The sequence below is a fragment of the Cyprinus carpio genome, chromosome B21 (genome assembly GCF_018340385.1).
Source record: "Cyprinus carpio isolate SPL01 chromosome B21, ASM1834038v1, whole genome shotgun sequence".
Taxonomy (NCBI): domain Eukaryota; kingdom Metazoa; phylum Chordata; class Actinopteri; order Cypriniformes; family Cyprinidae; genus Cyprinus; species Cyprinus carpio.
This window is the reverse complement of record NC_056617.1, coordinates 4317119-4339023: the sequence shown is the minus strand read 5'-3', so window position 1 is coordinate 4339023 and position 21905 is coordinate 4317119. Positions and strand designations below refer to the sequence as shown.

The 21905-nt window shown below is 35.9% G+C and overlaps 3 protein-coding genes across 4 annotated transcripts in view; 2 read left to right on the top strand and 1 right to left on the bottom strand.

Moving 5' to 3' along the window:
• Window positions 1–86: 86 nt before the first annotated feature.
• ccni (cyclin I) lies at window positions 87–8841 on the top strand. 2 transcript variants are annotated; one of them, XM_019063708.2, is made up of 7 exons: window positions 87–327; window positions 1983–2139; window positions 3000–3134; window positions 4174–4248; window positions 4994–5134; window positions 5556–5789; window positions 7485–8841. In XM_019063708.2, exons 2-7 carry the CDS (start codon window positions 2026–2028, stop codon window positions 7899–7901), a joined length of 1116 nt encoding a protein of 371 aa, XP_018919253.2. In that variant the 5' UTR covers window positions 87–327; window positions 1983–2025; the 3' UTR covers window positions 7902–8841. The 2 variants fall into 2 exon arrangements, with proteins under 2 accessions (XP_018919253.2, XP_018919254.1); XM_019063709.2 differs by lacking the exon at window positions 4174–4248.
• A 1329-nt stretch (window positions 8842–10170) lies between these two features.
• LOC109045894 (ankyrin repeat domain-containing protein SOWAHB-like) lies at window positions 10171–13968 on the top strand. The gene is made up of 2 exons (XM_042748254.1): window positions 10171–12406; window positions 13098–13968. The coding sequence occupies exons 1-2, from the start codon at window positions 10259–10261 to the stop codon at window positions 13122–13124; spliced, it is 2175 nt and encodes a 724-aa protein (XP_042604188.1). The 5' UTR covers window positions 10171–10258; the 3' UTR covers window positions 13125–13968.
• Window positions 13969–15051: 1083 nt separating this feature from the next.
• Window positions 15052–21905, bottom strand: part of LOC109045895 (protein Shroom3-like) — a 53047-nt gene continuing 46193 nt past the window's right edge. Inside the window, exons 9-12 of the mRNA XM_042748255.1 lie at window positions 21207–21521; window positions 19074–19167; window positions 17845–18123; window positions 15052–16454 (exon numbers count right to left, since the gene is read on the bottom strand). Of these exons, the coding sequence (XP_042604189.1) occupies window positions 16107–16454; window positions 17845–18123; window positions 19074–19167; window positions 21207–21521 (1036 nt within the window). The 3' untranslated portion in view covers window positions 15052–16106. The remainder of the gene's footprint in view (window positions 16455–17844; window positions 18124–19073; window positions 19168–21206; window positions 21522–21905) is intronic.

Sequence of the window (21905 nt, the reverse complement as noted above, 5' to 3'; positions counted from 1 at the left end):
TTACAAATGTTCTTGATCTTTTTTAATTTATGAGAAAAGGTTATCGGTGTATCTGTCTGTGTGCGGTGAGCAGGTCGGCGGAAGGTGGTTCTTCCCTTCTCAGTCTCCTCCTCGGAAGTAGACGTTCGTGTCTATATTCCGTTCATTTTATTTTTAATATCAGTTTGGAAGGACCCCTCTTAGTTTTTAAAACCCCCATCAAATTTCACGGCAAACATGGAGGCGAAGCTGGAAGCTTAAAAAGATGACAGAATCCGATCTGCTCCTTTATTTTACCTCAGTTTAATGGACCGGATGATCTGCGTTTCCCACAACCTTGCAGGGGAGGTAAGAATCTAACCGTTTCTGAGAGCTTTTATGGACATATTTAACCATCTATCCTCATTAAACCAGCGACACTGGAGATAAATATACACACAAAATTATTTTTTTGTCTTCTCTGTGTAGCTAGGTGTGTGGGATTGCGTGTATATTGATATGTCGCTGTGTAGCTAGGTTGCTAATACGTAAGTTACCAAATGTAAACTGCGTCAACACTGTATCAACATTTCCTATTGAGATGATGATGTGGGGTTTGGTGTGTTTAATGTAATTGTTTACACTAAAAAATACTGGTGTTATTCTTTTATACACCATATTCCATCTATAGCACGAATAGGATGATGAGTCAATCAGTTCTCATTCTTAATTAAAATAACAGGTGAAATCGTGATCATCATCAGTATATTTACATCATCAGAGTTTGTTGAGTTTAAATTATGAAATTAAAATGATTATATTTGAATCATAACCAGTAACGATAGGAAAGATGGCTATATATATATATATATATATATATATATATATATATATATATATATATATATATATATATATATATAATAACATTACTCTTTTTACTGTATTATATATATATATATATATATATATATATATATATATATATATATATATATATTTAAGTTAAATTTTATATATATATATATATATATATATATATATATATATATTATAATAAGTTAAGTTAAGTTATATATAACATTACTCTTTTTACTGTGTGTGAGTGTATATATATATATATAGTTAAATTTTATTTTATTAGTCTACATTTTAATTTGTACATAATATACCTGTACATACAAAACTGTCTATTGGAATATACCTGCACATACAATTGTCAATTTGTATATTGTTATTCCTTACTTCTTCTGTTTTTATTTATTTATTTATTTTTATTATTATTTTTTGTTTAATTCTTTTATTAACTGTGTTTTTGTTCTGTCGCTGTCATTCTGTTGCACTGCTGAGCTTCTGTCATGAAAAAAAATTCCTCGTATGTGGAAACATACCTGGCAGTTAGGGCTGCGAAACGATTAATCATGATTAATTAGTTCAAAATAAAAGTTTATGTTTACATACTATATGTGTATAATTACTATGTATATATAAATACACACACATATATGTATATATTAAAAAAAATATGTATTTGTATGTAAACACAATATAAATATAAATGAATATATATTTGCATACATTATATTATATATACTTATATTTTTCCTTAATATATACATGTATGTGTGTGCATTTTTATATATATATATATATATATAATTAATATACACAGTACACACACACATAGTATGTGAACATAATCTTTTATTTTGAATCGATTAATCGCGATTAATCATTTTGCAGCCCTACTGGCAATAAAGCTGATTCTGAAGAATGATAAAACATATACATATAAAACATATAAATATTTTATGTATGTTGTAGTACATATATGATATATATTTTTAAAACGGGTTGGACAAATTGCTTATTTAACAGTTTACTTAAGCAAGAAAAATAAAGAACTGTGATGAAAAATAGACTGAATAATAAATCAGATTCTCAAGGCAGCTCAGACATCCCTTGTGATGTATGACATTTTATATTTGATCTGTTTTGAGATGTTTCGTGTTTTCTGCGCTCAGGTAGCTGTATCCAGTGGGGAGGTAGGCTTTTCCAGGGTTCGTGATGAAGTTCACCCTGCCCCTGGAAAGCCGGAAGCTGTCGTCTCTTCTAGAGAAGGCAGTTTCTAGGGAAGCCAAACTATGGAAGGCTTACGTGCCAAAGAAACCTACCAACCAGGTGAGTCTGTCAGCTGATAGCTCTGGTTTGTTTGGTTCACATAGAGACCGATAGCTATGCAGATAAATTAAGGTAGTTTCTGTGTAAGTGCATTGTGCATATATGAATAGTTATGTTGCAATATACTGCCATCGTTATTATGTGCTTTAGTTTGGGTCTCTTACGATGCTGCAGAATGTGTGTGATTTATTGTATGTAAATCTGTAATTTGGTAAACAGTGAGACACTGGGATTAGTACACTTTTATGATGCTGTGTAAATATCTCTAGATGTAGTGTTCTGTGTATTATGACTATATATGGTGCATTTGTGTTTGTAACACACACACACACACACACACACACACACACACACACACACACACACACACACACGTGAAACTGTGTCAGAAGTCTGTCCTGACGGGAACCGGGCTGTTTTATTGTAGGTCATCAATGCTATTTTAGTATATTTGAGATACTATTATAATTTTGTGTAAATTAGTTTTTGATTTTTATTTTTATATCTCATGTTTCAATTTAATTTTAAAGTTTTACTAATTTTTGGTGTGTTTGTCATTTTCATTAGTTTTCATTTTTAAATATTCTGTTGATTTTATTTTAGTTTTAGTAAGTTTAGTATATCAAGTTGAACTAAATGACAATGAAAATTAAAAAAAAAGTAGAAGTAAAATAATATGGTATAATTTGGGGTAGTAGTTGATGATAAAATGCATTATAATTATTAATAAATGTCTGTTCATCCGAGTCTGATCGAATAGACAATAATAAGGGGTCCGATTTGGCTAATTCCAGTTTAGATTAATGCATATGCAATCCTGTATGTTATGTATCTAATTAAATGCATTTTTTCTTCTTCAGGATACAGATATTTCCCCTGAAAAGCATGATGAGACCGTCCGGTGGTTGAGGGATGTTCATTCCCAGCTGAAGCTCTATCCAGAGACCCTCTGCCTGGCCATCGGCATCCTGGATCGCTTCCTCTCTGCCATTAAGGTAATGTTTAAAAACGTCTGACCGGTCAAGGTCTTCTGCCCCAGTCAATGATTGTGGGTTTATGGTGTTTTCCATTACCCAGCTGTCCATAACAGCTTTTAGCTGCGTGTTGGCTGGCTTAATTGCAGCCCATGATAGGTACTTCACATAATAACACCTATTTTTAAAAACAATTATAATAATACTCTCTCTTTCTTTTCTGCGTTTCACCTCTGTTCAAGCCTGTGTACTAGTTCAGCTTAAACTTGGCATGATATAGGATGTAATTGTGTATATAAGGTTATAAATGTATGCATTTATATTTATGCATGTATACATTTCTTACACTAAAATTTATGCATTTAAATTTAGGATTTTATGCATTATAATGTATGCATTTGAGGTTATTCAGTATACTATTTATGTGCATGTTATGCATTGTAATTTATGCATGTATGCATTTCACTCATTATAGTTTATGCATTTAAATTGTGGATGCTGTGCATAATAATTTATGCATTAAAGTTTGTGCATGTTATTCATTTAAATTTATGCATGTTGCATAATAAATTATGCATTTAAAGTTATCATGCTTTGTATGATTAGCATAAGTGCTTTTGAGATGCAGTGAACGTTTGTGTGCAGTATAAACATTATTTTGCTCTGTTATAGAACTTTGACTGTTATGTAATGGTAAGCGTTACAGAAAGTTAGGTCACTATTTAGCTGAGCTGTTTTATTGTACCACATTGGATGTTTTTTTGCTCTTTGCCGTTTTCTTTTAGCACATCAAAAGGGTTACAGTGACAAATCTAAATTTATTTTTTTTTTTTTTAGAGAAACTGAAACTGCACTTGATGTATTTTTAGATACAAATATGTGTCAGTCATTGCAGATCTGATTAGTTATTGTGCCTTGGCATTTAAATGAACAGGAAATAAACACAGGAAATGCATTCGTGTGTGTGTGTGTGTGAGAAACATTTGCCATTTGTCGTTGTGGCTTAAAAGTGCACGAGATGCAGTACCATTATTGATCACTCTCTCGGACTCTTTTTCAGGCCCGTCCGAAGTACCTGCGCTGTATCGCCATCTCTTGTTTCTTCCTGGCTGTTAAGACCAGTGAGGAAGATGAGGTGAATGCAGTATTAATATGCTGTATAATGTACAATGTCTGTTATTCTAAGAAGCAACAGAGTATTTTCATGGTCAGCATCGGTCGTCGTGGGTCTCTGTGGCTTTATTTATGCAGCATAAGTTACATTTTGCTGTGGGAAACGGTGACCCTGGATGAAACATCTCTGACGTCTCAAGTCTAAAATCAGCCCCAGTTTGATGAGCCTTCAGTAAAAGTGTCCTTTACTGAGACTGAAGGATGACAAACATTGCCTTCAGCTGCTTCATGAAGTGAGAAATTATCTGTAGAAATATAACGACTGAGATTTCTATGCTTCTGGCTTCTACTTAAAGTGCCGAAGTTGGACTAATATTTAATCTGATTATTTCCTGGCAGCCCTTTAAAGTCATTTCTGGCTAGAGCTGACCACATGATGTGGCTTAAACATAGTGAAGCAGTTACTATAATTAAGTTCCTAAGTTTTGCCATTATTTAACTATTAGGTTTCAGATCAGATTTTTGTGGATGCTTCTGTCTGCATAAGCTTTTAATGTAAAGTCAAATCCATTTGTATATCACTTATCACAGTACACATTGTTTCAGAGTGATTTGCAGTAAATATTATGCAAAGCAATCAAATTGAGATTTGCTATATAGTGTATATATATAACTCAATACATGTATACTGTATAAATACAGATAAAGTTGGACATGCTTATAGATCCAACCTAACATAAATAACTAATATAATATGTGTTTTGCAGCGTATCCCATCTCTGAGAGAGCTGGCGTCCAGCAGCAAATGTGGCTGTTCTCCGTCGGAGATCTTGCGGATGGAGAGGATTGTTCTGGATAAGCTGAACTGGGACCTGCACTCCGCCACTGCACTGGACTTCCTTTACATCGTGAGTGCATGCCCTCTCAAGCACATATGCAAACTTTGCAGCTCTACATACAGACGCTGAACTCTCCTTTAACATATCCAGTGCTCTCTGACAGTACCTAGAATTGAATGGATGTCTGGATAAGTTTGTCCACAGATAGCACGCATACATCTCAAAGATTATTAAAAGAAAGTATTAAAAAGTGCTTTGTAAGTAAAATGTTTTTTTTTTAATACAGAAGATGTTTTCCAGTCTCTGGACACTCTGTGGAGGAATGAATTAAGATGATTTTTTTTTTTGGTGTTGAGGAAGGATCTTCATTGTTGACATATTGAGGTTGCTGTTAATAGCCTGGCTCTCCATGTGGGTGCTGAAGGACTGCCAGTTCACCCGATTAAGTGCTGAGATCCAAAAATAGTGATTTTTATTCATCTCTCTATAGTTCCATGCGATGGTTCTGAGCTGTAAGTCCGGGCGGCTGAACATGGCGTTGGCGGGTCTGAACCCGTCTCAGCACATGGCTCTGCTCACCCAGCAGCTCTTCCACTGTCTGGCCCACAATGCACTGCTGCAGGTGCGCGGCTCACTGCTGTCCCTCGGCCTCATCACGCTAGAGCTGGAGAAACTCTGTCCTGATTGGCTCGCTCTCGCTGTCGACCTGCTGCACAGATTACAGGTGAGAACCGATGAAGCTCAGTGGCTCCAAATTGTCCGACTAGTCTTGAGATGATTGCAGTGGTCATCTGGGAAATATACAGTGCTTTTTAAACCTGTGAAGCTTGTGATTCTGATTGTTTGTAATGTAAATCAATGAGACCTCTATAACAGGCTACTTACATAAAATGCGTATAAAAATCAGTTATCACTTCATATTTCCCAATTAATATGTCTTGGATGATATTTAAATGCTTAGTTTTAAGGCTTTCACCTTGTTGAAAAAAGTATAAACTCAGACGACAGAAGGCATGTAGTAGATTGTGTGCAGCAGGTTTTTCAGCAAAGGTCTGATCATTTAGAGACTTTAGAATTTGCATTTCCAATATGATACAGCAGGCTTCATAGGATTAAAAGAGTTCATGTGTATCGAACTTTGTAAAATAAAAAAATGAGGGAAAATCAGGAGATCAGATTCAAACACTTTCATTAAACAGATAAAAAAAAAGTGTTCAGGAAGATCACATTGATCTGTGGTTGCTCTCACTTTTTCTTTAGGTCTCAGCGTCAGTCATGTTTTGTGACGATCCAGTTATTTCATTATTCCTCTTTACAGAGGCTCTTTTCATGCACAGTGTTTAATTGAACTCATGTGCTCAGACTATACGTTGAAGCCGCAGTAGCGTGTATAATCTGTCTCACATGTTTGCTTTTCTGTAGGCTCTTTAACTCTTATCATAAGTCAAGAGAGGCCCGGTCAGTCACTTCTCCAGAGCAAAGTCAGTTATCAATGCCAGCAATGAGCTCAAAGCGAAAGTAAAAATACAGACCTTCAAAAGCCTCTCACATTACTGTGATGACTGTCATACAGTTAATAAATAAAAAAAAAAAAAATTCCCACAGTTCAAGTTTACAGTGTCATGCATCATTAAATCTACAGGTTCAGTAACCAACATTGTCAACAACAATGAAACAGTTTTAAAATATGAATGACTCTTTATTAAACATTGCTGCCTTTTAATGTGATATATGCAGTCTTTTAAAAGTTGTAGGTTGGTAACAGAGTTATTATAGTTAACGAAAACTGAAATTAAAACCATTAAAAATTTGTTTTTGTAACTTGAATAAAATAACATAAAATATAAAAAAGTTGCAGAGGCAGAATTTCTCATTTGAAATTCACTTATATATATTTTTATATATATAAATAAAAACTGTAATAGCATCACTTTGACACCAAAACTGCATTTTTATTCAAAAATACAGTAAAAACAGTAATATTATGAAATATTATTACTAATTAAAATAAGACTTGTAAAATTTAATTTATTCATGTGATGCAAAGCTGAATTTTCAGCATCATTACTCCAGTCTTCAGTGTCACATGATCCTTCAGAAATCATTCTAATATGCTGATTTGCTGCTCAAGGCACATTTCTGATTATTACCCATGTTGAAAACAGTTCTGCTGCTTCATATTTTTTGTGGACACAGATACATTTGTTTCAGGGTTCTTTGATGAATAGAAAAAGTTCAAAAGAGTAGCATTTATTTGAAATATAAATGTTTTGTAACATTATGAATGTCTTTACTGCCGCTTTTGATCAATTTAATGCATCCTTGCTGAATAAAAGACTGTCTGACCCTGAACTTTTGAACGGTAGTGTATATCATCATCATCATCATCATCATTTTCTTTCTGTTTCCTCTCTTTCAGGTCGACAGTTCTCAGCTGATTGGCTGTCGAGAGCTGGTTGCACGTTGCCTGTCCACGCACACAGCTTCCCTGCCTCCTAACACTGTGTACATCTGCCATCCCCTGCAGAACGCCCCGGAGCCTCGGGACAGGGGAGTCCTGCCCCCCTGGCACGTCTCCCCTGCCCCGACAGCGCCCTTTGACCCAAACACCACCCACACCCGCGCGTGCAAGTCCTCGGCCAAGCGGAAGGTGGAACACATGGAGGTGGACGAGTATTTCGATGGGATCAAGCGCCTGTACAACGAGGAGAGTCCCCAGGAGGGGGCGCCCACGTGCACTGGCGAAACGGTGGGAGGAGGGCAGGGTTTACCGGTGACACAGCAGAACGCTGGCTCCTCCCCCTGCCCGCCTCTCCAACCGGTCAGAGAAACATAGAGGAAACAGCTAAACAATCACACAACCGCAGCAGCCGCGTTCATCGGTTCACCTCAGAGCAAGAGAGATACTAATACTAACAAAAAAAACATACTCTGTGCATGATGCCATTTCATAAGCGTAAACATAAAAGGCTTTTTAAAAAGCAGAAAAAAATCTATATATAAAGGAAAAATGTTTGCAAAAAAAGTAGAAATATTTTCCCTCCATCTGTGGAAACTGGTATTGTTCCTGTTTGTCTCTTTTTATATGTATTTGCCAATTTAGTTTCCAATTTACTACATCACTGTTGTCCTTTCTCACTTTTTTTTTTTTTGGTCAACACTTTTGAGTGCTTTTAAATATTATTTTTTTAATTAAAATGTTTATTAAAATAATATAAAATTATTTTAATAAAACAATAATTTGATAATAATATATATTTACAGTAATAAATATATATTTGCATATTATTATTTTTATTGTTTTTTTAAGGCCTTAGTTAAAGAGTGGCATTTCTGAAGATGTATATTTGTTTTGTTCAAATGTACACTCTCATGTTCACGGCTGGGTCTGATTGCTTGTGTGTGTGTGTGTGTGTGTGTGTGTGTGAGTGAGAGAGAGAGAGAGCTTTTGAAGGGTGATAATGTCCCTATCACTTCCTTATACTGAGCATTAAAGATGAGCTAGTGTTGTCCGTGGCATTAGATCACACATGGTGTGACATGATTAGATGATCTGTTTGTCGCTTGTTCTAAACCTAGTAATGTAACTGTTATAATGAGTAGAATAAAGTGCGTACGATTCTGAACTAACAGAAGAAGCTTTAGACTGTCACCATTCCTTTGCTGATCATAACCTTCCTGCCGAAAACTCTCTCTCCTGCTCTGAGGTGCTGATGACGGTTCGGGCTGCTGCTGAGAAACCTCCCAATGCTCAAATAAATGAAAATCTCTACTGAGCTGCTCTTGTCTTGTCGTTTTTCTGAGTTTGTGTGTTTGTGGAGAAGTAATGCTGTGCTAAAGGATCCCTGTTAACAATGAAACCTGAGATCTTTACTGTGGACTCATTGCACTCATTAACAAAAGAAAGAATCTGAGGGATCATAGGTCAGACTTCTGCGTCATCTGTTGTGTTCTGTGTACGATTTATGTGCTAGCTAATGGATGATGGATGAGTTGCAGAAGAAAGGTTAATTAATATCTAAAGCCTACAATAACACGTGAATTTGAGATATATATGAGCTATATATTTAAATAAGAATTTGTTGAATTACTGCAACTGCTGTGTTTTATCTAATAAGGTATCCTAAAGCAATTTCCACAGATAGAGCAATGAAATGTTTCTGCGGCTGCCCATATGCAAATCTAATATGTACATAAATCACATTTCTATTAATGAAATATATTGTTAAATGATGTAAAAACATGTATAAACCTATTAGAAATTAGAACAATTTCATATATTAACATATACATCTAGCCAATAAAATATAGTCTATATATTTATTTACACTGAAAAAATTGATTCATTGAATTTACTTTTTTTTAAATATAAAAATAAACAAATTATACTAACTACAATTAAATAAAATTTTTTTTTTATTTAAATGCATTATATATATATATATATATATATATATATATATATATATATATATATATATATATATATATATGTAATTAAATGTAGCCTAGAGCTAAAATAAATTGTGTGCAACCACTTACCTTAATACTTATACATTTTTGGACATCTACATGTATATCCATTCTAAAACCTGTCAATACATGTTGATATTAAGCAAATATAAAATATACATGTGTTTTTAAAACATTTATTACAAAAACATATAAACATACAGATTTTCTGTATATATGTTATAATATAGTTGCATATATGAAATATATATTGTTGACATGGTTGCTAAATTTAAAACCATAGAATAGATATTAACATAGACCTATGTACATTAGTAAATTTTACTATGGGGATTTTTGTTACGAACTTTACCTGGAACGTATAGGCTATATGTGAAAATAACACATGATCTTGCAGGTAACACATATGGCAATATCCCTCTTGATATTACATTTTTGTATGGTGCATTTCATATAAAAATAAATAAATAATGCTTCAGAATCTTTTTCCATCAACTTTGTTTATATTTTCATTGCATGAATGTCAGTGTTTAGTGGATTTATGTATGTTTCAGTGGATGGAGTCAGTTGTCATCAAGTTCACACAGGTGTAGTTCATAACATTAATTATGAATATGTGCAACTACAAGAGTTTTGAGCAGTACTTATATTTGATCAGTTAAAACAAACACATTTTATTTTTTTTAAATATGCATTCATGTATAGATAGATATTAGATGTATGCAGCCCGCAGGTATGCAGGTGGAACTGAGAGAGGAGCCCGTGGGCGGAGTTACAATCTCAACAGGCGAAACCGCTTGTCAGATCCTTCAGTTCAGTTTGATTGCGCGAAAACACGAGAGAGATTATACACACGGCGCGAGCATGGCCACCGACTTCACACAAGACTCAGTGCTGCGATTCATCATCAACAACGGCGGGACGGTGCGAAACGCGGACTTGTTAACCCATTACAGGCGGTTTTTGCGGGAGGACGAGGAGAGAGAGCAGAACCGGGAGTTGTTTAAGAGGTATGTGAACTCCGTGGCGACTGTGAGGCAGGAGGAGGGGGTGTCTCATGTAGTGCTGAGGAAAAAATACCGTGTGCATCTCGGAGACGTCGCCAAGAACCGAGAGCCTGAACGAGACTCAAAACAAGCAGCGAGTGGGAAACCACAAGCTGTTTTGACCATCCCGACTCGCGCTGAAATCTTGCCAGTTGCTGGTATCCTCACCAACAACGATTCTACTCCCAGTTTTGAGAAAGCTGTCAGAACTTCACCGCCACATGGGAGGGAACAACCTTCTGTCTCTACTTCCTGTGAGAAACAGGTTAACGATACCTGCCCTTTGAAACCAACCCCATCTGACACGGACAGTCGCTCAAATGGGAGCGGCCAGAGCTATGAACAACAGCCATGGGAGTTGAAAGCAACCAGGGAGGCAACAGAGCTGGAGCACAACGGTGTTTACGTTGCCAAACAGAGACAATTAAGGGAAGCAGATGGTTGCGAGCAATCCTTCGTCAACCCTGCACATTGTGCTTACTACGAGGTTAGAGTGTCGCCTACCATTGAAAGGCAAAGCACCTCAGACGTTCACATCAAAGAATGGCCTTTGCACTCGGCCCTTGGACAGCCTCACATATACAAGTCTTCACCTTGCCTTCTGGACCGCCCTGTTTCTCCACACATACAGTCCCAGACGTACAACCAAGCTGGCTTAAGCCGAAGCAATGATAGTCTACTACGACCAAACGGAGGGTTTAATGGATTTCCAATTCAGGAACGGGACGAATATGAGCCTCACGGCTTGTTCGTTGACGACCCTGCAATGTACCTGCAGATCCGTCGCCCATCGAGTCTATCCTCAAGTCGTGATAGCGTCTCAATCCCATCCCCTTCTTCTACTCCGCCCGACACCGGTTGGCCACTTGGCAATGAGTGGTCCAGCGACCAGGGACTTGTCCCAGGACAAGATGAGAACGATGTACGCGCTTTCCTGCGTCGCACTCAGGAAGCAAGACTGCTTTCGCAACTCCATCAACAGAGTCGCACCGTCACACCCATGCACCACTCGATGGGTCACCTTGTCGACGAGGACTCGAGGGCGTCTACGCGAAGCAGTTCGCCAGAGACCCATCGCGGACCCATCGTCCGCCGCTTGACGTCCCGTCTGCGGAGTCGCATGTGTCGGAGTCTCGGAGAAGACCTTGATCAGCCGTTCCCAGAGGACAACATCTCAGCGCGGCACAACCGTCTCCAGCTGCTGTCCTCGACTCTAAGCATGGGAAACTTAGTCTCGCAGTCCTCTAGCCGAGGACAAAGTTCCAGAGAACTTTCATCGCCTGCTGGATCCACACGAAGCTTATCAACCTCCGTGCACGATGGTTCCTTCAGCAGCAAACATTCCTCCATCCCTCTTGACCCCAGAGAACACGACTGGTTTGTCAAAGCGGCATTAGGCACATGGACCGACATCTATGCTCTCTTCCGAGACGATCCAAACCTCTTGAGCAAGCGAGACTTCATATCCGGCTTCACCGTCGTCCACTGGATCGCCAAACACGGCGACCACCGAGTCTTAAACACACTGTGGTACGGCGTCAACAAAGTCGGGATGACCCTGGATGTCAACGCAAAGACCTTGGGTGGCTACACGCCGCTTCACCTGGCGGCCATTCATGGCCATAAGAAACTCATTCGGCTCCTGGTGCAAAAGTTCAAAGCTGATGTGCGGATAAGGGACAGCAGTGGGAAGAGACCGTGGCAATATCTGAGCAAAGATGAACAACGGGACATCTTAGAGCTTCTGGGTGCACCACAAAAACGCATTAGTGGTAGTCCAGCAATGCCAGAAAACCTGTCCACAAGACCTGCGACAACCAAGGTGAATGTCAAAAGGAATACGTCTATTGCTGCACTGTTCAAACACAAGTCTCACTTGAGGGTCTCATCTGGTCCAGAAGCCTTTTAGCGGCTAGATTGTTTTAAGGACCTTGGTCTCTCACAATGGTGGCACTCTTTGCTGGTGAAAAAGCACTTCTTTTTATAACTAAAATACGTAAACTTGCATCAGATGGTACATTTTTTTTTTCTTGTTTTGTAACCTTACATATATATCCACAACTGGGTTTGTGTGTTTTCTGTGAACGTCATTTGTATATTTTGGTGTTTTGAAACAGTGAGGCTGATATTATACACCTCTCTTCTATTATATGAACGCATTATGCTAAAGGGATAGTTCAAAAAATTTAAGTTCTTTCATTATTTGCTCACAAAACCTTTTTTTTGGTCCATGCAAGCAATGAATTTCAATGGGGTCCAATGTTGTTTTGGACCCCTCCAAAAAATGCAGTTCTTCAGATATCAGAAGGTAGAAAGCCTTACAGATTTGGAGCAACATGAAGATGAGTGAATGATGGCAGGATTTATATTTTGGGTGGACTATCCCTTTAAACAAGTCTCATATGCAACAGTGTTTTGCTTGTACTGACAAATTAGATTTCCAGTCTTGTTTCAAACTGAGGATAATCTAAATACATGTTCTGCTCATAACAAGTTTTTCATTTCCTCTACAGGGACAGCTTTGGTCCAGTGCCCTGTAATTGTTTTTACCCTTGAGCTCTGCAGGTGTAGGAAACTTTTTGTGCCCCCGTTGTACTTAATCTAGGAAACTATGCTGATGATGTAAGCATTTCAATCTCGTTTACGGCTTTTGTTTTTGTTTTTCATGTTGGGATGCTGCAGTTGGTGACTATCTTCACATGATCTCACACTTTGATGCTCTCTAGCACTGTATGCGTTCGTGATGAATACCACAGATAAGCTCCTAGCTGGTTTAGACCGTTTAATATTTAACTCACCTTTCCTTCTTATCTCAATACGTTGGATGAGCAATAAAGAAAAAAAAACTCTAAATTCCAACCCATTTATGAGAACATTCCAGCTGTTGCTGAGGAGATGCCAAAACAGCTGCAACTCACAGACCTCCTTAAGTGTTGCTTTAGCATCCGATTAACTTAGGTCAAGTTTTCTCTCTGTCTTTTTTGTTTTTCTCAGAATCATTTAATGGAGTGAGTATTGAGGTGGGAATGGAAGTTCTCTATTGAGTTTCAAGGCTTGATGATTTGCATGCCTGGCTAAACCTGTTTTTGTGTGTTCCGTCTGATCTGAGAGATACAGAAAAACTGAGTTTGGGAGGAGAGTTTAGTATGATCTGATCGGTGTTTTTCTTTCTCTCTCCCTATCACAAGCATTTTTTTTACTCCATGAAAACATCACGGCCTGATCTGTGGGGTATGAAATGTTGTTTTTTGCTGACATGTTTCGACATGTCTCTGTGTGTTTCTGCTCTGCATTGAGTCTTACATAATATTTACACTTTGTAATGCACCTTTATGTTCCAGAGTTATTATGTGAATAAAAGAAAAGACTTTGACCTTTGTAAAACAGTCTTGACCTTTGATTCAATGCTTTATGATACAGACCAATCACATTGTTGGACCATGAAATCAAACAATCTTTCTCAGCATTTTTGGTTGTGCTTCATGCTACATTTTTTTTAGACCATTTTCTCTTTGATTTCTCATCATGCCGTAATATCTGAACCTTTATGAGGCATATCATGGTTGTTTGAATGATTCAGATTGCTTGCTCAGCCCTGATAAAGTAGTGCATATCACTATGGTTTAGCCGTTACCCTGATCTGGTTACCATGACATTGTTTGCTTGGCAGTTTCTTTTCCCTCGCTAGTTTCCTGTTGCAGTATTCTTTGAAGTACTGACCATATTATGACCGCTATCAAGTGACTTGATTCTCTCTAAAGAGATCATTTCAAGATAAAGGTGAATGTACTCCCACACCTTCTGACCAGGTGATCAATTTCCATGACTTTCCCATGCATTTGTGATTTAATAGTTTCAGTGATTATGCTCACAAAGAGCAATTGCTAGATGCTGAAATATTTTAAAGTGTTATTTTTTTCCCTGCCCTTTTTACTTGCTTAAGCAATTGGCTTGCACAAATGCAAAACATTCAGAACATACCCAGAGCTTCACCTGCTATGTGGCGTAACTTTTGGTTTGCACACGAGGTGAATATTTCAGATGTTTAGCGTAGTTTTTGAGCAATGACATAAGTGCACCAATCATTCAACATAAATATAGGTAATTCTGCTTCTAAAAAGGAATGTATACATACATGCATGAATTATTATACCCAAGGAGTTAAGTTTAAAAAGCACAAATAAAATACACATAGGTTCTGTAAATATACTATTGACATCCAGAGTCAGTTAAGTGAAAACAATGCCTGATGAAGGTTGCATGACAAAAACGTTGCATTAAAATATGATTTACAAGCTATAGCAGTGTGGGGGATTCATTTATTTTTGTTAGGCATAAAACTGCTGAAATATGAGTGAATGTTTAATTAAAACAAAGTTATTAGTATACTAATATGCTAAGTGTCACTTAAGCATTATCGTTTAGAATTTACAACACTGCAAAGAATGCAACAGCAAAACAACAAGGTTGTATTTAAAAAATAGATTTATTTTGCCTTCCAATTGTGCTCTTTTTGCTTTTAAACAGTGTAAAGCATGGCTGAACTGCTTCTTCAGATTAGCCCCATCAGAAAACCAAAAAAACAATTGCATGTGTAACGGTTCACAACAGCAATTCTGCCTCTTATACAAGAACAGTCCGATATAAATGCTTCTAATACGAGCATCAACAGTTTGCTGCTATTGCGGCCTTTTCATACAGATGTGCAGGGGTTAGATATTTCGTAAATAAAGATGTTCTCCAAATAAAATACAGCCACAAATTCAAATAAAATAAAATATACTGGCAAAATAGTTTGGGCATGTGCATTGTGATCAAACCAAGAAGAAGAAAACACCCTGCATGCAGCCGAGTTGTGAATAATATTCAGTTTTAACGGAATTGTCGCATCCTAATCACTATCAAAACCAAGTACTGATATTGTGTTCAAGTGCTGATGAACCATCATTATTTTTGCTGATTTAGATATAATAGCACCTGTTAAAGCCGCCCAAAAACACCCTCGCTAGTCATTTGCTTACAAAAATACAGTATCTATTCTGCTTTAACCATCTACATTTTAAAATCACGAGGGGATTGAGTATGTACAGCAACGTACAGAGTACGAAATAGTTTCTAAACCACGTAAAACCATAAATAATCAGCCGTCGCTTTTATCGACAACAGGAATTTCAAATAGACCGAAAGTGTTCGCGTGTTTAACAGTTTCTTGTCTTTGTGACGTCATAGTGGTTCAAGTGTTCCAAAGTGCTCAGGGCTGGAAATTATTTGTGTTTCGGCCAATCACAACGAGGCATTTTGTGCCTTTGTATTAGCATTGTGCTTCAGTGTTGTGCTATACACGAAAGTATGTAGTGTAAATGCACTGTGAAATTGTTTAGTGTAGATAAACCACAGTTATGGTCTTCCGTACTTTAAAAAGTCAGAAATAGTCTCCTTCATTTAAGGCACTTGTCAGTGTGCATTGCGTTGATTCTGATTCGTCCTCAGCTGTAAGTGATGTCATTCTATGATGGGCGGAGTCAGAGTGAGGTCACAGTTGTGGGACGTGGCAAGTGGGTGGAGTTTGAACAATGTGGCGTTTGGGGGGCGGAGTCAGTGTTCTGTGGGCGGGACTCAGGGGGGAGGGTCTCCTCCAGTCTCTGCACTTGCTCCTCCCCCTGCCGTATGAGCTCGTCCAGGTGGCGCTGGCGAATCAGAAGGGCAGGTTTGATGCGGATGTAACGCTGATAGTCGCGCAGCTGCGGGCCGCTCAGGTAACCCGCCAGAATGTCCAGAACCACTCGCTCGCGCCGGTCCAGGTTTTCCTTCAGCTCGCGAGCGTCTTCCTGTTGACTGCACAACTGCTTCCTCTTCAGCTGCAGCGATTCCTGTAGACACACACAAACATATCAGAAATGAATTCTTTTATTCAGCAAGGATGCATTAAATCGACCTTCATAACTATCCCAGTAATAAAGCACAGTGTGTGTTCATGTGCGAGATGTTGGCGTCTCCCACAGGCAAAGTGTTTATGATGCTGTAATCTTCTAAAACGATCTCTAATGGTTGTTTTGAACATGTTTATTTAAAGCAGGATGGGTAAAAGTGGCTCTGCAGGGCAGTAGAGACTGATGTGTCAGACTGATTACATGACAATCCAGATCCTTGTTTGTTTACTGGCGTATTAAAGCAGATAATCACAATTTCATTGTTCTTTAGAAACGTTTGATGATTTCTGACATGCCTGATCATATCGGTCTGAAGTTTTGTGCACCACATTTCAGCGCAAATTGTTTTGTAAACCTGTAATGCAGGTCATTAGTAACACCACTAGGATGTGACAGCACTAAATATAACGGATCGACGGCAGCAAGACATTTTTGCTTTGGTTTTTGCTGTACCTTTAAGACTTGTATGTAAACACCATATTTGCATAAAAAATGATCAATAATTCTTTTTCATTACTGTCCATCTCAAACAGTCTTAAAGTTACAGTAGCAAAAATGTCCCATTTAGTTCTAAACATTATTGTACTATAATTATAATGTTTTATATATTTACAATTCACAAATGTTTTACATTAATTTATTTTGTAGAATAATTAATATACTATATTTTTTGACATATTTTCCCTTTTCATTTTATTTTAGTCAAAGGTTTAGTCATTTTGTTGTGTTTTTTGTTTTTTTTGTAAAATTATATATATATATATAATTAAAGTCATTAAATTGTGCAAAATTAAAATGAGAAATGTTGTTTTAGCAACTAGCTCAAATGATTTTATTTATAGTTTATAGTTTCATATATATATATATATATATATATATATTATAATATATTTCAGAATGTACAAAAATGGCTAAAAATAGATGTTAAAACATTTTTTACATAAATCAATATATAAAATATTTGAATAAAGAAATAACAAATATTTATAAATTATGAACATAAATATTTTTGATTAGTTTTAGTTACTTATATTTACTAGTTACTTTTTATAAAACATATTTATGTGAATAAATATTTAATAATGTATGTATAAAATCTTTAAAATATTTATAATTTACAAATATTAATTTATTTTAGGTAATATTTTTATGATTTTAATATTAGTTAACTATAATAACCCTATTTCTAAATTTAAGAACGATGAATGAAAATTATATTAATAAAACTGATTTAATTAAACAGATTTTGGTGCAAGAAATTTAGATTAATATTCTAAATCAATATCAGTGGAGAAATCAGTTTCTGTTTATTTCCTGCGACGCTCCTCACCCTCTCCTCCGCAGCGTCGTCGTCGTCGTCGTCCAGCGTGCTGAGAGCGTTTTCCACGCGGGCGAGTCGAGCGCTCAGTGACAGCAGCAGGTTGACGATCTTCTCCAGGTCTCCGACGAACATGCGGTACTTCTCTTTCTCGTTGGATTTGCAGCGCTGCTGAACTAAAGCCTCCATGCTCTCGCCCAGAGCCATGAAGCGCTTCTGCTGCTCCGAGAGCCCTTCTCTCTCCTCCTGCAGCGACCGCATGCTCACCTGCAGCGCCTGCAACAGCTCCCCCTGTCATTGTTACCACACAGCAAGCAAGCAAATAAATAAAATTCAAATGTATCTTAAAATATAACTCAAGAATGTACAGAAGTGGCCAAAAACTAATGTTTAAACATGTTTACATAAATCAAAAATATATGTATAATTTTTTTTATATATTACAGTATTAATATATTTTTGATTGATTTTAGTTACTTATATTATCTAGTTCATTTTTAATGTTAAAACATATTTACATTAATATACAAATATTAGAAACAAAAAAGTATTTATAAATTATAATATAAATATATTTTTGATAGCTTTTAGTTATATTTCTTAGTTATTATTAGATGATAAAACATATTTTTACATAAAGGAACATAAAATGTACATAAAAATATTATGAATAAATATAAACAAATATTAAAAATATTTATGCATTACAAAATAAATATATTTTGGTAGGTTGCTTATATTTGGTGAGTGCTTATATTTATTAATTATTAGATGTTAAAGCGTTTGCATAAACATACCAAATCCATGTATAAAAATTGTACAAATATAATTATATTTTTGATAGGTTTTAGTTACTTATATTTCTTAGTTATTTTTAGACATTACAAATAATTTAAATCATAATGAAATAATTAAATGTTGAAATAATAATTACATAAAAATATGTATGAAAAATTATAAATATTTATAAATTACAAATATAAATAACTAAACCTATCAAAATATATTTCCTAGTTATTATAAGATGTTAAAATATTTCAAATCTTTCTATAAAAATATTTGTATATAATTCAAATATATTTTTGATATGTTTTAATATTATTTTTAGATGCTGAAACATACATAAATATATAAAATGCATGTATGAAATATTCATACATTAATAGGTTGCAGTTATGTTCACTTTTTTATTATTATTCCTATTCACTTTTTATCTGTTCATTTATAAATGTGTATCTGACCTTTTTCTGATTCACGTAATCTTCTTCATCATCCAGGTTGGTTTCCATTTTTCTTGGAGCAGTCTGAGAGGGAGTATCTGGACCATCTTGAGCCCTAATGGAGGTCAAACACACCAAACAAAGAGTTTTACTCCTGAATGCCCTATTTAGTCAGATAGTGGGACAGAGAATGGCTAAAATCCACATTCCCCGTGTCAAACAGAGCACACGTAATTACACGTTTAGTTCAGCGACTCAACAGAACAAACACACGCCGCAAATTGTTTTAAAACAATTTACTGTGCTGTTACAACAGTACATGCAGTACATAAATGCATAAACCAGTTTAAGAAAATGCATTTGATTTTGGACAAAAAGCAAAATGCCAATTTCATAAATGTAAAAAAAAAGCTATTATCCAAGTATATGTGCAAAAAGCTGTTTTTTTTTTATGGTATTATGTCCAAAAAAAGAAATAAATACATGGCAGTACCATACTTTTCACTGTTTTGTTAATTATTAATGCATGCATAATCCTAATGCATTTGACTAAAATGTTTATTTAAGAAAGAAAATTGAATATTGTTATTAAACAGTATATTTTATGAGCATGTCTGCAAAACTGTGTCTAGTATCTGAGCGTGTGACAAGTTTCTCCATTCAGCAGGTAGATGGTGAAATGTGTGTATTTCATGATCGGCCACTAGATGTCAGTGTAGTTCTGTGCTGATCAGCGCGTCGCCATTTATTATAGACTAGAGAGTAAAGTAGTAAAGTAGTAAAGTAAAGTTTTACATGCGGAGAGTGTGAGAGACCTACTGTGAAAAAATCTGACAAAACTAATCAAGATCATCCGTTTTCTGGATATAAATCTGTTTTATCTGTGAGTTCCCATGTGTTTGATATCTTTCCAAGCATGCCGTTGGTATGTTTGTGTTGGATATAAAGCTGTAAATCCTGTTTTCAATGAATATATTTCATGTTTTCTTCAAACACTTTCAAATTAGATCAGTGTATTTGTTTTATATGAGCACATGGATATCTTATTACATTGAAGCTTTTTTTTTTTTTTTTTTTTTTTTTTTTTTTTAATGTAAGAGCAGGATATTCTTTACTTGGAGTAAAGATATAACAATTTATATCAGCCAGGCCGATTTATTGGCTTATGTGATAAATAACCATATGATAATAAATCTACCAATAATCTCCTCAAAAGATATAAACACCTACTTTTGAATATATTTTATGTAACACAGATTTAGGGCTATTAGACCATTTTAGCTTTTATTATTAATTTCATTTTTGCAATTTCCTTCAGTACATATCAGCCATCTTAGTGTTATTATAGTATTTTTAGTATTATTTATATACAATTATACCATTTATTAATGCTAAATGATAAGTTCATAAAAGTATAAAATAAAAGAATTCCTTTTTTATATTTTTATTGTTTTCATTATTATTGTTATTGTTAAATTTTGATCTTTTACCATTTTTATTAGGATTTATATAACTTTTTTTTTTTTTTTTTTTTTTTTTTTTTGAGTTTTAGATTTAGTAATTTTGGTACTTGTTCTTTACACTTAGTTGCCAAGGCAATGATTATAATTTATATATTTTTTTTAAGTTGAAGTATTTCATCTAATATTTCTTTTCTATTTTATTCTCCTTCATTTAAATTACTGGAAAACAATTCTTAATAGTTTTAGTTTTAGCTAAGAGTAAAAACACTGCATCTTGGTTTGTAGATATCATTAGCAGCCATTAAAAATCCCATTTTAGTCATTCAGTACCTTGTGTACCATGTAAATAATATGCTAAATGAGAAAAGTAATCATTGAGTTAATCATACACATCAAAGCACCATAATATTATCACCCAAAACCAATCCTGTACCACAGTACCGCCACACTCGCTTTTTTCAGTGAGTGAATTATGCACTAAATACAGGAAACATACAGAAGTGTGTCATTATCTTTACAACAGGATTTTCATAATAAAATTAGGCCGTGACCTGTGAGCACTAATATAATCAGCTTTAAACAAAGAGCTCTTGTGTTTATTGGTCCTGTGAGCATGAAATCCACCTGATTATTGGGTAACACTATATACATGGTTCCTGTGCTTTACCTTCACCATCTGTTCAACACTCACCTGTCACTCAGACGGCTGCTGTGTGATGGGAAGATGTCCTCCATCAGATCCAGGGTGGTTTTACCCGCCCAGGTGTCCAGGAGCGAGGTGAGGGATTTGTCGTGGCTCACCAGCTCTCGGGCTAAAGTCTCCACGAGCAGCTCGGCTTGTGTCCGCTCTCGTCTGGACAGCAGATGGTAGTCTGGTCCCAGTATCTCAGACTGGGGTTGAGAGGCAGCGCCGGTGTTGCCGGGGCTCACCGATGGAGTCGTGCGGTCGTTTGATGGTCGCTCAGGCTCTGGATGGGCTGTTGCGTCAGTCAGGCTCTCACGGTTGCTGTAATGTGAAATGACAGAAAATCATGTTACAGTAATGAGGTTGAAGGATATTTGGGGTTCAGTACAATCGACGGCATTACCACCAATTCATTCCTTTCCTTTTGAAAAACATAAAACACTGGGTTAAATCAGGCATTTAAAAAGAAAGTAAATGGAGCCAATTTATAAATTGTTTCAACAGTGCAGTCACAAGACATGCACAATACATGTTTTAAAGTGATTTTACAGTGAAATAAAAAAGCAAACTAACCTAACACAACTGAAAAACAGTTTAAACCATTTGAAAAGCTTCATATTTCTGTTTTTAAATTCTGCTCCAAAAGCAGAAAACCTCCATTTTATATTTAGAAATACATGTAAGCAGCACAATTCAAGGAAATAT

Coding starts and splice junctions, on each gene's coding strand:
- ccni (XM_019063708.2), top strand. CDS start 2,026: ATGAAGTTCACCCTGCCCCTGGAAAGCCGGAAGCTGTCGTCTCTTCTA. Junction 2,140..2,999: donor CAAAGAAACCTACCAACCAG/GTGAGTCTGTCA, acceptor TTTCTTCTTCAG/GATACAGATATTTCCCCTGA. Junction 5,790..7,484: donor ACCTGCTGCACAGATTACAG/GTGAGAACCGAT, acceptor CCTCTCTTTCAG/GTCGACAGTTCTCAGCTGAT.
- LOC109045894 (XM_042748254.1), top strand. CDS start 10,259: ATGCAGCCCGCAGGTATGCAGGTGGAACTGAGAGAGGAGCCCGTGGGC. Junction 12,407..13,097: donor CAAGACCTGCGACAACCAAG/GTGAATGTCAAA, acceptor TTTCCTCTACAG/GGACAGCTTTGGTCCAGTGC.